This window comes from Ranitomeya imitator, chromosome 2 (genome assembly GCF_032444005.1).
Source record: "Ranitomeya imitator isolate aRanImi1 chromosome 2, aRanImi1.pri, whole genome shotgun sequence".
Lineage (NCBI taxonomy): Eukaryota > Metazoa > Chordata > Amphibia > Anura > Dendrobatidae > Ranitomeya > Ranitomeya imitator.
In genome coordinates this window covers 638,287,293-638,305,077 of record NC_091283.1, presented here as the reverse complement: position 1 = coordinate 638,305,077, position 17,785 = coordinate 638,287,293, and the positions used below count along the sequence as shown (strand labels likewise).

Genomic DNA, 17,785 nt, shown 5'->3' with positions numbered 1-17,785 from the left:
ATACAGTCAGACACTTCCCTTGGTGCAATGTCCCAGTGTTCCCAGCAGCGCTCACCTCTCCAGTCAGCAGCTCAATGATTTTGTTAGTGATGTCTAGGATCTTCTGATCATTGTTCCTTACGTCAATCATTGATTTATGTGGAGGCACCATAAGGGAAGACTGTTCATAATCAAAGACAAAGAGGCACACATATCAGGTCACCATAACATGTCTTAATTTCTTAAACATGCTTATCTAATTTTAGGAAAGGTTATCTGGCAATAAACTTCTAATTCATTAATTAAAAGGGTATTCTCAAGTTATTAATTTGCTTTAATTAGTTAGACAGCATGAAAATAAGCAAGTTTTTAATTGACTTGCTTTTTCTATCTGCTGTCATTTTCCTGCAATGAGAGATTTTATTTTTCCTAGTATAAAGTTCGTTTTCATGGAGCTTGGTCACCTGTGCCTGCACAGACCCTGGCCCAGTGTGCCTTAGGCCGGTTTCACACGTCAGTGGCTCCGGTACGTGAGGTGACAGTTTCCTCACGTACCGGAGCCACTGACACACGTAGACACATAAAAAATCAATGCATCTGTGCAGATGTCATTGATTTTTTGTGGACCGTGTCTCCGTGTGCCAAACACGGAGACATGTCAGTGTTCGTGGGAGCGCACGGATTACACGGACCCATTAAAGTCAATGGGTCCGTGCAAAACACGTACCGCACATGGACGTTGTCCATGTGCAGTCAGTCCGTGTGCCGTGCAGGAGACAGCGCTACATTAAGCGCTGTCCCCCCCACTGATGCTGAAGCCCCATTCATATCTTCTCTCCAGCAGCGTTTGCTGTAGAGAAGATGTGAATATTAGTGTTTAAAATGCAGATCCAGGTCCCCCCCCCCCCCCCGCTGTGATTAAAATACTCACCTAGCTTCCGGATCCCTCGCCGCAGCAACCTCTCCTGGCCGCAGCTTCTCCTGTGTGCGGTCACGTGGGGCCGCCGATTAAAATCATGAATATGCGGCTCCACCTCTCAAAGGGGCGGAGCCGCATATTCAGTACTGTAAATGAGCGGCCCCACGTGACCGCATACAGGAGACGATGCGGCCAGGAGAGGACGCTGCAGCGAGGGATCCGAAAGCTAGGTGAGTATTTTAATCACAGCGGGGGGGCGCACAGAGGGTGGGAGGGGGGTGATGACCTGGATCTGCATTTTAAACACTAATATTCATATCTTCTCTACAGCAAACGCTGCTGCAGGGAAGATATGAATGGGGCTTCAGCACGATGCCGGGGACAGCGCTAAACTTTAGCGCTGTCTCCGGCACGGTGCGTGTGGTACCCAGTGGGCACACGGGCGGCACACGTGTGCCGCACGTGTGCCACACTGATGTACCACAGAAACGCACCGGCACACGGACATAGATAATTCCGGTACCGATTTTTCCGGTACCGGAATTATCTGGACGTGTGGCAGTCCCAATGTACCTTCACACTGAGCAACTTTAGAACGATAACGATAGCGATCCGTGACGTTGCAGCGTCCTAGATAGCGATATCGTTGTGTTTGACACGCAGCAGCGATCAGGATCCTGCTGTGACATTGCTGGTCGGATCTAGAAGGCCAGCACTTTATTTCGTCGCTGGATCACCCGCTGACATCGCTGAATTGGCGTGTGTGACGCCGATCCAGCGATGTCTTCACTTGTAACCAGGGTAAACATCGGGTTACTAAGCGCAGGGCCGCGCTTAGTAACCCGATATTTACCCTGGTTACCATTGTAAATGTAAAAAAAAAAAAAAAAAACACTACATACTTACATTCCGGTGTCTGTCGCGTCCCCCGGCGTCAGCTTCCCTGCACTGTGTCAGCGCCGGGCGCTAACATAGTGCAGGGAAGCTGACGCCGAGGGACGCGACAGACACCGGAATGTAAGTATGTAGTGTTTTTTTTTTTTTACATTTACAATGTTAACCACGGTAATCATCGGGTTACTAAGCGCGTCCCTGTGCTTAGTAACCCGATGTTTACCCTGGTTACCTGGGGACTTCGGCATCGTTGGTCGCTGGAGAGCTGTCTGTGTGACAGCTCTCCAGCGACCACACAACGACGAAACAGCGACGCTGCAGCGATCGGCATAGTTGTCTAGATCGCTGCAGCATTGCTAAATGGGACGGTACCTTTAGTTAGAGTCAAGGAGAGAAGTTAACTCTTCACATACCAGCCACCTCTCTCCAGCCCACTGATTTCTATACACCAGTTATCTGCTCACCTCCCTCCCCAGCTCCTGACTGAGCTGCCTATAAATCTTGCTCTTATCAATCTTCTAGAATCACAATCCCCAGCACCCAGGTCACTGCTCTCACTGTCTAGAGCTTTTTGCTTGTTCAAATACCATTCTCTGTTTAAACATAGTGATGGCAGTGTAGCCTCCAGAACAAACCATTTATAGCTGTATGTGTTACAGCAGACCTTGTGCTAAGCTTTGTAGTTCTACTAATACTGCAGCTCTGCTACTCACCATAACTTTTACTCAAGGAAGACTGCCTGCCAGGAACCAAGAAGTGATGAGACTGTAAGAATACGACATTCCTCTGAGCTGCTCAATAGATAATTTGAGAATAACCCTTTAAAGAAACACTCTAATATCTATATTAGGTAAATCTAACTAAGTGTGGGTGTTATTTAGTGTGTGTTAATATGCTCACCAGCAGCCATCTTCTCTGGTTTCCAGGACTGCTCCGATCCTCTTCTGGGGCACATGACTTCAATTCCGACTTAGTGGATCACACTGGGTTTTATGTGTGAGACAGAAGTTGCTTTTACGGTGTAAGCCTTTGGCGCAGGGGTTGGTAACTTAAAGCCCGCCGGCCATTTACGGCCTGGAGCATCACTTACTCTTGCCCTTAGGTAGTCCCCTATGGACCATGGTGCTTAGGCCGCAGATCCACTTTTACTGGCCACCAGACCTTTAATGTTTCCTTAGGCTGTGAGTATGTGCATGTAGCATTCACTACTGAATGATGTAATATATGCATCACTAGATTATGTACTGATGCTGGGCATTTGTGGGCAGAGTTAGCTCGCTCCCTGCTCCCATCCCACTCTTGACACGAAGGCTGCAATCTCGGTGTGTCATATGTCATGTATCTGAAGCAGTCTCAGCATCTTGTGATGTATACCCAACAGGCCAAGTGTGAGGCTGTGTGCACACGTTGCAGATTTTTTGTGTTTTTTCGCGATAAAAACGTGAAAAAAACGCATACATTATGCATCCCATCATTTAGAATGCATTCTGCAATTTTTGTGCACATGCTGCGTTTTTTTCCGCGAAAAAAAAAAACACAGCATGTTCATTAACCCCTTTACCCCCAAGGGTGGTTTGCACGTTAATGACCAGGCCAATTTTTACAATTCTGACCACTGTCCCTTTATGAGGTTATAACTCCGAAACGCTTCAACGGATCCTGGTGATTCTGACATTGTTTTCTCGTGACATATTGTACTTCATGATAGTGGTAAAATTTCTTTGATAGTACCTGCGTTTATTTGTGAAAAAAACGGAAATTTGGCGAAAATTTTGAAAATTTCGCAATTTTCAAACTTTGAATTTTTATGCAATTAAATCACAGAGATATGTCACACAAAATACTTAATAAGTAACATTTCCCACATGTCTCCTTTACATCAGCATAATTTTGGAACCAATTTTTTTTTTTGTTAGGGAGTTATAAGGGTTAAAAGTTGACCAGCAATTTCTCATTTTTACAACACCATTTTTTTTTAGGGACCACGTCTCATTTGAAGTCATTTTGAGGGGTCTATATGATAGAAAATGCCCAAGTGTGACACCATTCTAAAAACTGCACCCCTCAAGGTGCTCAAAACCACATTCAAGAAGTTTATTAACCCTTCAGGTGTTTAATAGGAATTTTTGGAATGTTTAAATAAAAATGAACATTTAACTTTTTTACACAAAAAATTTACTTCAGCTCCAATTTGTTTTATTTTACCAAGGGTAACAGGAGAAATTGGACCCAAAAAGTTGTTGTCCAATTTGTCCTGAGTACGCTGATACCCCATATGTGGCAGTAAACCACTGTTTGGGCGCATGGGAGAGCTCGGAAGGGAAGGAGCGCTATTTGACTTTTCAATGCAAAATTGACAGAAATTGAGATGGGACGCCATGTTGCGTTTGGAGAGCCACTGATGTGCCTAAACATTGAAACCCCCCACAAGTGACACCATTTTGGAAAGTAGACCCCCTAAGGAACTTATCTGGATGTGTGGTGAGCACTTTGACCCACCAAGTGCTTCACAGAAGTTTATAATGCAGAGCCGTAAAAATAAAAAATCATATTTTTTCACAAAAATTATATTTTTGCCCCCAATTTTTTATTTTTCCAAGGGTAAGAGAAGAAATTGGACCTCAAAAGTTGTTGTCCAATTTGTCCTGAGTACGCTGATACCCCATATGTGGCAGTAAACCACTGTTTGGGCGCATGGGAGAGCTCGGAAGGGAAGGAGCGCAGTTTGACTTTTCAATGCAAAATTGACAGAAATTGAGATGGGACGCCATGTTGCGTTTGGAGAGCCACTGATGTGCCTAAACATTGAAACCCCCCACAAGTGACACCATTTTGGAAAGTAGACCCCCTAAGGAACTTATCTAGAGGTGTGGTGAGCACTTTGACCCACCAAGTGCTTCACAGAAGTTTATAATGCAGAACCGTAAAAATAAAAAATCATATTTTTTCACAAAAATTATATTTTTGCCCCCAATTTTTTATTTTTCCAAGGGTAAGAGAAGAAATTGGACCTCAAAAGTTGTTGTCCAATTTGTCCCGAGTACGCTGATACCCCATATGTGGCAGTAAACCACTGTTTGGGCGCATGGGAGAGCTCGGAAGGGAAGGAGCGCCGTTTGACTTTTCAATGCAAAATTGACAGGAATTGAGATGGGACGCCATGTTGCGTTTGGAGAGCCACTGATGTGCCTAAACATTGAAACCCCCCACAAGTGACACCATTTTGGAAAGTAGACCCCCTAAGGAACTTATCTGGATGTGTGGTGAGCACTTTGACCCACCAAGGGCTTCACAGAAGTTTATAATGCAGAGCCATAAAAATAAAACAAAATTTTTTTCCCACAAAAATTATTTTTTAGCCCCCAGTTTTGTATTTTCCCTAGGGTAACAGGAGAAATTGGACCCCAAAAGTTGTTGTCCAATTTGTCCTGAGTACGCTGATACCCCATATGTGGGGGGGAACCACCGTTTGGGCGCATGGGAGGGTTCGGAAGGGAAGGAGCGCCATTTGGAATGCAGACTTAGATGGAATGGTCTGCAGGCGTCACATTGCGTTTGCAGAGCCCCTAATGTACCTAAACAGTAGAAACCCCCCACAAGTGACACCATTTTGGAAAGTAGACCCCCTAAGGAACTCATCTTGATGTGTTGTAAGAGCTTTGAACCCCCAAGTATTTCACTACAGTTTATAACGCAGAGCCATGCAAATAAAAAAAATTTTTTTTTCCACAAAAATTATATTTTAGCCCCCAGTTTTGTATTTTTCCAAGGTTAGCAGGAGAAATTGGACCCTAAATGTTGTTGTCCAATTTGTCCTGAGTACGCTGATACCCGATATGTGGGGGGGAACCACCGTTTGGGCGCATGGGAGGGCTCGGAAGGGAAGGAGCATCATTTGGAATGCAGACTTAGATGGATTGGTCTGCAGGCGTCACATTGCGTTTGCAGAGCCCCTAATGTACCTAAACAGTAGAAACCCCCCACAAGTGACCCCATATTGGAAACTAGACCCCTCAATGAACTTATCTAGATGTGTTGTGAGAACTTTGAACCCCCAAGTGTTTCACTACAGTTTATAACGCAGAGCCGTGAAAATAAAAAATCTTTTTGTTTTCCCACAAAAATTATTTTTTAGCCCCCAGTTTTGTATTTTCCCAAGGGTAACAGGAGAAATTGGTCCACAAAAGTTGTTGTCCAATTTGTCCTGAGTACGCTGATACCCCATATGTTGGGGTAAACCCCTGTTTGGGCACACAGGAGAGCTCGGAAGGGAAGGAGCACTGTTTTACTTTTTCAACGCAGAATTGGCTGGAATTGAGATCGGACGCCATGTCGTGTTTGGAGAGCCCCTGATGTGCCGAAACAGTGGAAACCCCCCAATTATAACTGAAACCCTAATCTAAACACACCCCTAACCCTAATTCCAACGGTAACCCTAACCACACCTCTAACCCTGACACACCCCTAACCCTAATCCCAACCCTATTCCCAACTGTAAATGTAATCTAAACCCTAACTTTAGCCCCAACCCTAACTGTAGCCCCAACCCTAACCCTAATCCTAGCCCTAACCCTAGCCCTAACCCTAACCCTAGCCCTAACCCTAGCCCTAACCCTAGCCCTAACCCTAGCCCTAACCCTAACCCTAGCCCTAACCCTAGCCCTAACCCTAGCCCTAGCCCTAGCCCTAACCCTAGCCCTAATGGGAAAATGGAAATAAATACATTTTTTTTTTATTTTTCCCTAACTAAGGGGGTGATGAAGGGGGGTTTGATTTACTTTTATAGCGAGTTTTTTAGCGGATTTTTATGATTGGCAGCCGTCACACACTGAAAGACCCTTTTTATTGCAAAAAATATTTTTTGCAATACCACATTTTGAGAGCTATAATTTTTCCATATTTTGGTCCACAGAGTCATGTGAGGTCTTGTTTTTTGCGGGACGAGTTGACGTTTTTATTGAAAACATTTTTGGGCACGTGACATTTTTTTATCGCTTTTTATTCCGATTTTTGTGAGGAAGAATGACCAAAAGCCAGCTATTCATGAATTTCTATTGGGGGAGGCGTTTATACCGTTCCGCGTTTGGTAAAATTGATAAATCAGTTTTATTCTTCGGGTCAGTACGATTACAGCGATACCTCATTTATATCATTTTTTTATGGTTTGGCGCTTTTATACGATAAAAACTATTTTACAGAAAAAATAATTATTTTTGCATCGCTTTATTCTCAGGACTATAACTTTTTTATTTTTTTGCTGATGATGCTGTATGGCGGCTCTTTTTTTGCGGGACAAGATGACGTTTTCAGCGGTACCATGGTTATTTATATCTGTCCTTTTGATCGCGTGTTATTCCACTTTTTGTTCGGCGGTATGATAATAAAGCGTTGTTTTTTGCCTCGTTTTTTTTTTTTTTTTCTTACGGTGTTTACTGAAGGGGTTAACTAGTGGGACAGTTTTATAGGTCGGGTCGTTACGGACGCGGCGATACTAAATATGTGTACTTTTATTGTTTTTTTTTTTTTATTTAGATGAAGAAATGTATTTATGGGAATAATATTTTTTTTTTTTTTTCATTATTTTGGAATATTTTTTTTTTATTTTTTTTACACATTTGGAAAATTTTTTTTTTACTTTTTTACTTTGTCCCAGGGGGGGACATCACAGATCAGTGATCTGACAGTTTGCACAGCACTCTGTCAGATCACTGATCTGACATGCAGCGCTGCAGCCTTCACAGTGCCTGCTCTGAGCAGGCTCTGTGAAGCCACCTCCCTCCCTGCAGGACCCGGATCCGCGGCCATCTTGGATCCGGGGCTCGAGCAGGGAGGGAGGTGAGGAGACCCTCGCAGCAACGCGATCACATCGCGTTGCTGCGGGGGGCTCAGGGAAGCCCGCAGGGAGCCCCCTCCCTGCGCGGTGCTTCCCTGCACCGCCGGCACATCGCGATCATCTTTGATCGCGGTGTGCCGGGGGTTAATGTGCCCGGGGGCGGTCCGTGACCGCTCCTGGCACATAGTGCCGGATGTCAGCTGCGATAAGCAGCTGACACCCGGCCGCGATCGGCCGCGCTCCCCCCGTGAGCGCGGCCGATCGGCTATGACGTACTATCCCGTCCAGGGTCAGATAAGCCCAGGGCACCTCGACGGGATAGTACGTCTAAGGTCACAGAGGGGTTAATTTTGCGGATTTTCTGCGGATTTCCCACTATATTATTGCATTGGGAACCTCCGGAAAAATCCGCAAAAAAAACGCACCAAAAACGCGGTAAAACGTGAGAAAAACTCATGCGGATTTCTTGAAGAAAATGTCCTGTTATGCTCAGGAAATTTCTGCAAGAAATCCTGAATGTGTGCACATAGCCTAAATTGTGATATATACACCATTCCCAGTTTATTCTGTTATGTCAATACACCAGTCCCAGTGTCTCCTATGTGATATATGTATACCAGCCCCAGTATATTTTTTGTAATGTATATATACCAGTCTCACTGTATCCTATGTGATGTGTATATATGACAGTCCCAGTATATCTTATGTGATGTGTATATACAACAGTCCCAGTGTATCCTATGTGATGTGTATATATACCAGTCCCAGTGCAGCCTACGTGATAAATACAGCAGTTTCAATATCTCTTATGTGATGTATATACACCTACATACCTCCCAACTTTTGAAGATAGGAAAGAGGGACAAAGTTTGCGGCGCGCAACACAGCAAATTTTAGGTCACACCTCTGACCACACCCATTCATAACTAGTCACACCCATATCCACGTCCCAACCACACCCATTTAGCACTGCTGATCACACTGTTTCATAAAGAATAATTATAAACAACAAAATATGGCCACACAGTGCTCCATACTGTATAATGGCCACACATGATGCTCAATACTGTATAATGGCCACAGTGCTCCATACTGTATAATGGCCCCACAATGCTCCATACTGTATAATGGCCCCACATGATGCCCCATACTGTATAATGTGTTGTGAATTCTGTGGCAGAGCTCCCTCCTGTGGTCACAAGTGGTACTTCGGCTGATTCTCTCTGTAAGCTTCCGTTGGTGGAGGGAAGTGGTACTGCGGCTTCTGAGTTTCCTCCCTCAGGTGATGTGGTGAGGTCGTTAGGTGCTGCTCTACTTAACTCCACCTAGTGCTTTGATCCTGGCTTCCTGTCAATGTTCCAGTATTGGACTTGTTTTCCTCCTGGATCGTTCCTGTGGCCTGCTGCTCTGCATAGCTAAGTTTTCCTTTGCTATTTTGTTTGCTTTTCTTCTGTCCAGCTTATCTATTTGTTTGCTGGAAGCTCTGGGACGCAGAGGGTGTACCTCCGTGCCGTTAGTTCGGTACGGAGGGTCTTTTTGCCCCCTTTGCGTGGTTTTTAGGGTTTTGTGTTGACCGCAAAGTTACCTTTCCTATCCTCGCTCTGTTCAGAAAGTCGGGCCTCGCTTTGCTAAATCTATTTCATCTCTACGTTTGTCTTTTCATCTTACTCACAGTCATTATATGTGGGGGGCTGCCTTTTCCTTTGGGGTATTTCTCTGAGGCAAGGTAGGCTTATTTTCTATCTTCAGGCTAGCTAGTTTCTCAGGCTGTGTCGAGTTGCATAGGTAGCGTTAGGCGCAATCCACGGCTGCCTCTAGTGTTGTTGGATAGGATTAGGGATTGCGGTCAACAGAGTTCCCACGTCTCAGAGCTCATTCTATGTTTTTGGATTATTGTCAGATCACTGTACGTGCTCTGACCTCTATGTTCACTGTGGTACTGAGTTGCCTAATCATAACAGTACAGGAAGCCAAAGTACTAATGATTCTCAATAGAGGGAAAAAAGAAGTTCTGAGACCATTTTTTTTCTCTGCACTGTGTTTTGCCTTTTTTTTCACCTAGACATTTGGGTGGTTCAGGACACAGGTGTAGCAATGGACATTAGAAGTCTGTCTTCATGTGTGGATCAGCTCTCGGCAAGAGTACAAAAGATTCAAGACACCATTGATCAGAAATCTATGTTAGAACCAAGAATTCCTATTCCGGATTTGTTTTTTGGTGATAGAACTAAGTTTCTGAGTTTCAAAAATAATTGTAAACTATTTCTGGCCTTGAAACCTCGCTCCTCTGGTGATCCAGTTCAACAGGTTTTGATCATTATTTCTTTTTTGCGTGGCGACCCTCAGGACTGGGCATTTTCTCTTGCGCCAGGAGATCCTGCATTAAGTAATATCGATGCGTTTTTCCTGGCGCTCGGATTGCTGTACGATGAACCTAATTCTGTGGATCAGGCAGAAAAAAATTTGCTGGCTCTTTGTCAGGGTCAGGATGAGATAGAGTTATATTGTCAGAAATTTAGAAAGTGGTCCGTGCTCACTCAATGGAATGAATCTGCGCTGGCAGCTATGTTCAGAAAGGGTCTCTCTGAAGCCCTTAAGGATGTCATGGTGGGATTTCCTATGCCTGCTGGTTTGAATGAGTCTATGTCTTTGGCCATTCAGATTGGTCGACGCTTGCGTGAGCGTAAATCTGTGCACCATTTGGCGGTATTACCTGAGCTTAAACCTGAGCCTATGCAGTGCGATAGGACTTTGACCAGAGTTGAACGGCAAGAACACAGACGTCTGAATGGGCTGTGTTCCTACTGTGGTGATTCCACTCATGCTATCTCTGATTGTCCTAAGCGCACTAAGCGGTTCGCTAGGTCTGCCACCATTGGTACAGTACAGTCAAAATTTCTTCTGTCCGTTACCTTGTTCTGCTCTTTGTCATCGTATTCTGTCATGGCATTTGTGGATTCAGGCGCTGCCCTGAATTTGATGGACTTGGAGTATGCTAAGCATTGTGGGTTTTTCTTAAAGCCCTTGCAGTGTCCTATTCCATTGAGAGGAATTGATGCTACGCCTTTGGCCAAGAATAAGCCTCAGTACTGGACCCAGCTGACCATGTGCATGGCTCCTGCACATCAGGAGGTTATTCGCTTTCTGGTGTTGCATAATCTGCATGATGTGGTCGTGTTGGGGTTGCCATGGCTACAAGTCCATAATCCAGTATTAGATTGGAAATCCATGTCGGTGTCCAGCTGGGGTTGTCAGGGGGTACATGGTGATGTTCCATTTCTGTCAATTTCGTCATCCACCCCTTCTGAGGTTCCAGAGTTCTTGTCTGATTACCGGGATGTATTTGATGAGCCCAAGTCCGATGCCCTACCTCCGCATAGGGATTGTGATTGTGCTATCAATTTGATTCCTGGTAGTAAGTTCCCAAAAGGCCGATTGTTTAATTTATCTGTGCCTGAGCACGCCGCTATGCGCAGTTATGTGAAGGAGTCCCTGGAGAAGGGGCATATTCGCCCGTCATCGTCGCCATTAGGAGCAGGGTTCTTTTTTGTAGCCAAGAAGGATGGTTCGCTGAGACCTTGTATAGATTACCGCCTTCTAAATAAGATCACGGTTAAATTTCAGTACCCCTTGCCGTTGTTATCTGATTTGTTTGCTCGGATTAAGGGGGCTAGTTGGTTCACCAAGATAGATCTTCGTGGTGCGTATAATCTTGTGCAAATTAAGCGAGGCGATGAATGGAAAACTGCATTTAATACGCCCGAGGGTCATTTTGAGTATCTAGTAATGCCATTCGGACTTGCCAATGCTCCATCAGTGTTTCAGTCCTTTATGCATGACATCTTCCGAGAGTACCTGGATAAATTCCTGATTGTGTACTTGGATGACATTTTGATCTTCTCGGATGATTGGGAGTCTCATGTGAAGCAGGTCAGAACGGTTTTTCAGGTCCTGCGTGCTAATTTTTTGTTTGTGAAGGGATCAAAGTGTCTCTTTGGTGTGCAGAAGGTTTCATTTTTGGGGTTCATCTTTTCCCCTTCTACTATCGAGATGGATCCTGTTAAGGTCCAAGCCATCCATGATTGGACTCAGCCGACATCTCTGAAAAGTCTGCAAAAGTTCCTGGGCTTTGCTAATTTTTATCGTCGCTTCATCTGCAATTTTTCTAGTATTGCTAAACCATTGACCGATTTGACCAAGAAGGGTGCTGATGTGGTCAATTGGTCTTCTGCTGCTGTGGAAGCTTTTCAAGAGTTGAAGCGTCGTTTTTCTTCTGCCCCTGTGTTGTGTCAACCAGATGTTTCGCTTCCGTTCCAGGTCGAGGTTGATGCTTCTGACATTGGAGCAGGGGCTGTTTTGTCGCAGAGAGGTTCTGATTGCTCAGTGATGAAACCGTGCGCCTTCTTTTCCAGGAAGTTTTCGCCTGCTGAGCGAAATTATGATGTGGGCAACCGAGAGTTGCTGGCCATGAAGTGGGCATTCGAGGAGTGGCGTCATTGGCTTGAAGGAGCTAAGCATCGCGTGGTGGTCTTGACTGATCATAAGAACTTGACTTATCTCGAGTCCGCCAAGCGGTTGAATCCTAGACAAGCTCGTTGGTCGTTGTTTTTTGCCAGTTTTGACTTTGTGATTTCATACCTTCCGGGCTCTAAAAATGTGAAGGCGGATGCTCTGTCTAGGAGTTTTGTGCCTGACTCTCCGGGTGTATCTGAGCCGGCGGGTATCCTCAAAGAGGGAGTAATTGTGTCTGCCATCTCCCCTGATTTGTGGCGAGTGCTGCAAAAATTTCAGGCTAATAAACCTGATCGTTGTCCAGCGGAGAAACCATTTGTCCCTGATAGGTGGACGAATAAAGTTATCTTTGAGGTTCATTGTTCGGTCTTGGCTGGTCATCCTGGAATCTTTGGTACCAGAGAGTTAGTGGCTAGATCCTTTTGGTGGCCATCTCTGTCGCGGGATGTGCGTACTTTTGTGCAGTCCTGTGGGATTTGTGCTCGGGCTAAGCCCTGCTGTTCTCGTGCCAGTGGGTTGCTTTTGCCCTTGCCAGTCCCGAAGAGGCCTTGGACACATATCTCTATGGATTTTATTCCAGATCTTCCCGTTTCTCAAAAGATGTCAGTCATTTGGGTGGTCTGTGATCGCTTTTCTAAGATGGTCCATTTGGTACCCTTGTCTAAATTGCCTTCCTCCTCTGATTTGGTGCCATTGTTCTTCCAGCATGTGGTTCGTTTGCATGGCATTCCAGAGAATATCGTTTCTGACAGAGGTTCCCAGTTTATTTCGAGGTTTTGGCAAGCCTTTTGTGGTAGGATGGGCATTGACTTGTCTTTTTCCTCGGCTTTCCATTCTCAGACTAATGGCCAGACCGAACGAACCAATCAGACCTTGGAAACATATCTGAGATGTTTTGTTTCTGCTGATCAGGATGACTGGGTGTCCTTTTTGCCTTTGGCTGAGTTCGCCCTTAATAATCGGGCTAGCTCGGCTACCTTGGTTTCGCCATTTTTCTGCAACTCTGGGTTCCATCCTCGTTTCTCTTCAGGACAGGTTGAGTCTTCGGACTGTCCTGGTGTGGATACTGTGGTGGACAGGTTGCAGCAGATTTGGACTCAGGTAGTGGACAATTTGACCTTGTCCCAGGAGAAGGCTCAACGTTTTGCTAATCGCAGACGCTGTGTGGGTCCCCGACTTCGTGTTGGGGATCTGGTTTGGTTATCTTCTTGTCATATTCCTATGAAGGTTTCCTCTCCTAAGTTTAAACCTCGTTTCATTGGTCCGTATAGGATTTCTGAGGTTCTTAATCCTGTGTCTTTTCGTCTGACCCTTCCAGATTCTTTTTCCATACATAACGTATTCCATAGGTCATTGTTGCGGAGATACGTGGCACCTATGGTTCCTTCTGTTGACCCTCCTGCCCCGGTTTTGGTGGAGGGGGAGTTGGAGTATATTGTGGAGAAGATTTTGGATTCTCGTGTTTCAAGACGGAAACTCCAGTATCTGGTTAAGTGGAAGGGTTATGCTCAGGAAGATAATTCCTGGGTCTTTGCCTCTGATGTCCATGCTCCCGATCTTGTTCGTGCCTTTCATGTGGCTCATCCTGGTCGGCCTGGGGGCACTGGTGAGGGTTCGGTGACCCCTCCTCAAGGGGGGGGTACTGTTGTGAATTCTGTGGCAGAGCTCCCTCCTGTGGTCACAAGTGGTACTTCGGCTGATTCTCTCTGTAAGCTTCCGTTGGTGGAGGGAAGTGGTACTGCGGCTTCTGAGTTTCGTCTCTCAGGTGATGTGGTGAGGTCGTTAGGTGCTGCTCTACTTAACTCCACCTAGTGCTTTGATCCTGGCTTCCTGTCAATGTTCCAGTATTGGACTTGTTTTCCTCCTGGATCGTTCCTGTGGCCTGCTGCTCTGCATAGCTAAGTTTTCCTTTGCTATTTTGTTTGCTTTTCTTCTGTCCAGCTTATCTATTTGTTTGCTGGAAGCTCTGGGACGCAGAGGGTGTACCTCCGTGCCGTTAGTTCGGTACGGAGGGTCTTTTTGCCCCCTTTGCGTGGTTTTTAGGGTTTTGTGTTGACCGCAAAGTTACCTTTCCTATCCTCGCTCTGTTCAGAAAGTCAGGCCTCACTTTGCTAAATCTATTTCATCTCTACGTTTGTCTTTTCATCTTACTCACAGTCATTATATGTGGGGGGCTGCCTTTTCCTTTGGGGTATTTCTCTGAGGCAAGGTAGGCTTATTTTCTATCTTCAGGCTAGCTAGTTTCTCAGGCTGTGTCGAGTTGCATAGGTAGCGTTAGGCGCAATCCACGGCTGCCTCTAGTGTTGTTGGATAGGATTAGGGATTGCGGTCAACAGAGTTCCCACGTCTCAGAGCTCGTTCTATGTTTTTGGATTATTGTCAGATCACTGTATGTGCTCTGACCTCTATGTTCACTGTGGTACTGAGTTGCCTAATCATAACAATAATGACCACACATGATGCTCCATACTGTATAATGGCCACACAATGCTCCATACTGTATAATGGCCACACATGATGCTCCATACTGTACAATGGCCCCACATGATGCTCCATACTGTATAATGACCACACATGATGCTTCATACTGTATATTGGCCGCACATGATGCTCCATACTGTATATTGGCCGCACATGATACTTCGTACCGTATAATGGCCACACATAGCTACTCCTACACACGCGGCTGTGCTCCGGACACTTTGCACACACGGCTCCGATCCGTACACACGCGCTCCGCTCCATACACCTCGTACACATTCAGCTCCGCTCCATACACCTCATACACACACGGCTCCGCTCCGTACACCTCCAGCTCCGCTGCATACACCTCGTACATATCCAGCTCCGCTCCGTACACCTCACACACACGGCTCCGCTCCATACACCTCATACACACACACGGCTCCGCTCCGTACACCTTGTACACATTCAGCTCCGCTGCATACACCTCATACACACACGGCTCCGCTCCATACACCTCATACACACGGCTCCGCTCCATACACCTCATACACACGGTTCCGCTCCATACACCTCATACACACGGCTCCGCTCCATACACCTCGTACACACATGGCTCTGCTCTGCTACATCCACACTGTAAACACCTCCTGACCCCACACACAAGGCAGCTTACTTACCTCATCCAGCAGCAACATGGCAAGATGGCAACCAGCACAGCCGAGTCCTGCAATTCACGGAGGTCCCGATCATGTGACCCCTGCTCCTCCCCTCCTGTGACCTCATCACAGGTCCTGTGCGCACAGAGCAGCCAATATGTGGTGTGCTGTGCTCCATACTGTATAATGGCCACACATGATTCTCCATACTGTATAATGGCCCCACATGATGCTCCATACTGTATAATGGTCCCACATGATGCTCCATACTGTATAATGACCACACATGATGCTCCATACTGTATAATGGCCCCACATGATGCTCCATACTGTATAATGACCGCACATGATGCTCCATACTGTATAATGACCGCACATGATGCTCCATACTGTATAATGACTGCACATGATGCTCCATACTGTATAATGGCCCCACATGATGCTCCATACTGTATAATGGCCCCACATGATGCTCCATACCGTATAATGATCGCACATGATGCTCCATACTGTATATTGGCCGCATATGATACTTCGAACCGTATAATGGCCACACATAGCTACTCCTACACACACTGCTCCGCTCCGTACACAGGCACTCCACTCCATACACCTCGTACACACGTGGCTCCGCTCCGCACACCTCACACACACGGCTACGCTCCATACACCTCGTACACACACGGCTCCGCTCCATACACCTCGTACACACACGGCTCCGCTCCATACACCTCGTACACACACGGCTCCGCTCCATACACCTCGTACACACACGGCTCCGCTCCATACACCTCGTACACACACGGCTCCGCTCCATACACCTCGTACACACACGGCTCCGCTCCATACACCTCGTACACACACGGCTCCGCTCCATACACCTCGTACACACACGGCTCCGCTCCATACACCTCATACACACACGGCTCCGCTCCATACACCTCATACACACACGGCTCCGCTCCATACACCTCATACACACACGGCTCCGCTCCATACACCTCATACACACACGGCTCCGCTCCATACACCTCATACACACACGGCTCCGCTCCATACACCTCATACACACACGGCTCCGCTCCATACACCTCATACACACACGGCTCCGCTCCATACACCTCATACACACACGGCTCCGCTCCATACACCTCATACACACACAGCCCCGCTCCATACGCTTCATACACACTCAGCTCCGCTCCATACGCCTCACACACACGGCTCCGCTCCATACACCTCATACACACACGGCTCCGCTCCATACACCTCATACACACACGGCTCTACTCCGTACACCTCGTACACATTCAGCTCCGCTCCATACACCTCGTACACACAAGGCTCCACTACATACACCACATACACACACGGCTCCGCTCCATACACCTGACCTCATACACACTGTCTGCTACATCCACACTGTACAGAAGAAACGTAATGGTGTGCACTCAGCCTATAGCGAGGTGCTGGTGTAATAGACCAAAGGTCTCAGTTACAGTAAATATATGATTCACCGCACTCTCTTAAGTAATGTATATTATAATGCGAATTTATTATATATATATAATCTGGGAGCGGAACAGAATATACAAATGATGCGATCTTTATACAACGTTTCGGCTCAGCCCGAGCCTTTATCACGTAATCGCTGTGAAGAAAAGAAACATGCGTAGAACAAAACAAACAAAAAATAAATACAGGGAATAATCATAAACAAAAAGATTGGACAAATGCATGATATAAAAGCATCGGTGAAACAGGTTATCCGGGATAAACGATAAATCTGGTGGGTTCACCCACGGCATCCGCCATATATATATATATGCAAATGAAAAGAGCAAAAAGCGAGAGACGAGACGAGTTCAGAGTGTAGCATCAGATTGTGGTGACACAGGGTAGCATAACGATCTTGATTGCCCTGTGGGTAAAAGCGACACTGTGAATAGTGCATCGGAAAAAAAAGGGAAAGAAGACAAAAAGCCAGAGGGCTAACTGGATAGGGTGCAAATATAAGTGACCAGAACCAACATCCCCTTGAAGCGTATAGTATGTGAAGGTTCCCTGCTGGCTATACACTAAGCTGGCACAGAGTTTACCTTATTTCAGTACATATAATGTATAGGTAATGAATGGTAGTTCACATGAAGACCCTGTATTATGGAGAAAAGCCCATCAGTGTAAGCCACGGGGATAGCCCCACAATGTGCCCCTAAGGATGTATGCAATACCTAGGGAAATGTAAGAGTCCACCTGAAGCAGCCAAGGGTATGGATCTGAAAGGGTAAAAAGTGTGTAAGTAAGGTTGTTCCCATAGCGGCTGGCTCAAACTGAGAGCTTAGCCAGGCAGTCCCATGTTACCTGCGGTGTCCTGGTAGGAAAGCGGCGCTCCCGCGCCTTGCTGTAGCCGGCGTGTATGGGATACTGCACTGATTCTATTTATGGAAGCCCGGGACGCCGCACCGGAAGTGCACGGCGCAAACCGGAAGTGACGTGTCACAACCACACAGTATGAACCGCGCATGT

At 46.2% G+C, this 17,785-nt stretch overlaps 1 protein-coding gene across 3 annotated transcripts in view; it reads right to left on the bottom strand.

The window, feature by feature from the left end:
• The window catches only part of LOC138665336 (zinc finger protein 773-like), an 83,897-nt gene that overhangs the window by 3,437 nt on the left and 62,675 nt on the right, over nucleotides 1-17,785 (bottom strand). For 2 of the 3 annotated variants that reach the window (XM_069752723.1, XM_069752726.1), the window contains one exon: nucleotides 56-160. In XM_069752723.1, the coding sequence (XP_069608824.1) occupies nucleotides 56-160 (105 nt within the window). Of the gene's footprint in view, nucleotides 1-55; nucleotides 161-2,505; nucleotides 2,613-17,785 lie in introns of those variants that run through there. The other variant, XM_069752725.1, reaches the window with a different exon arrangement.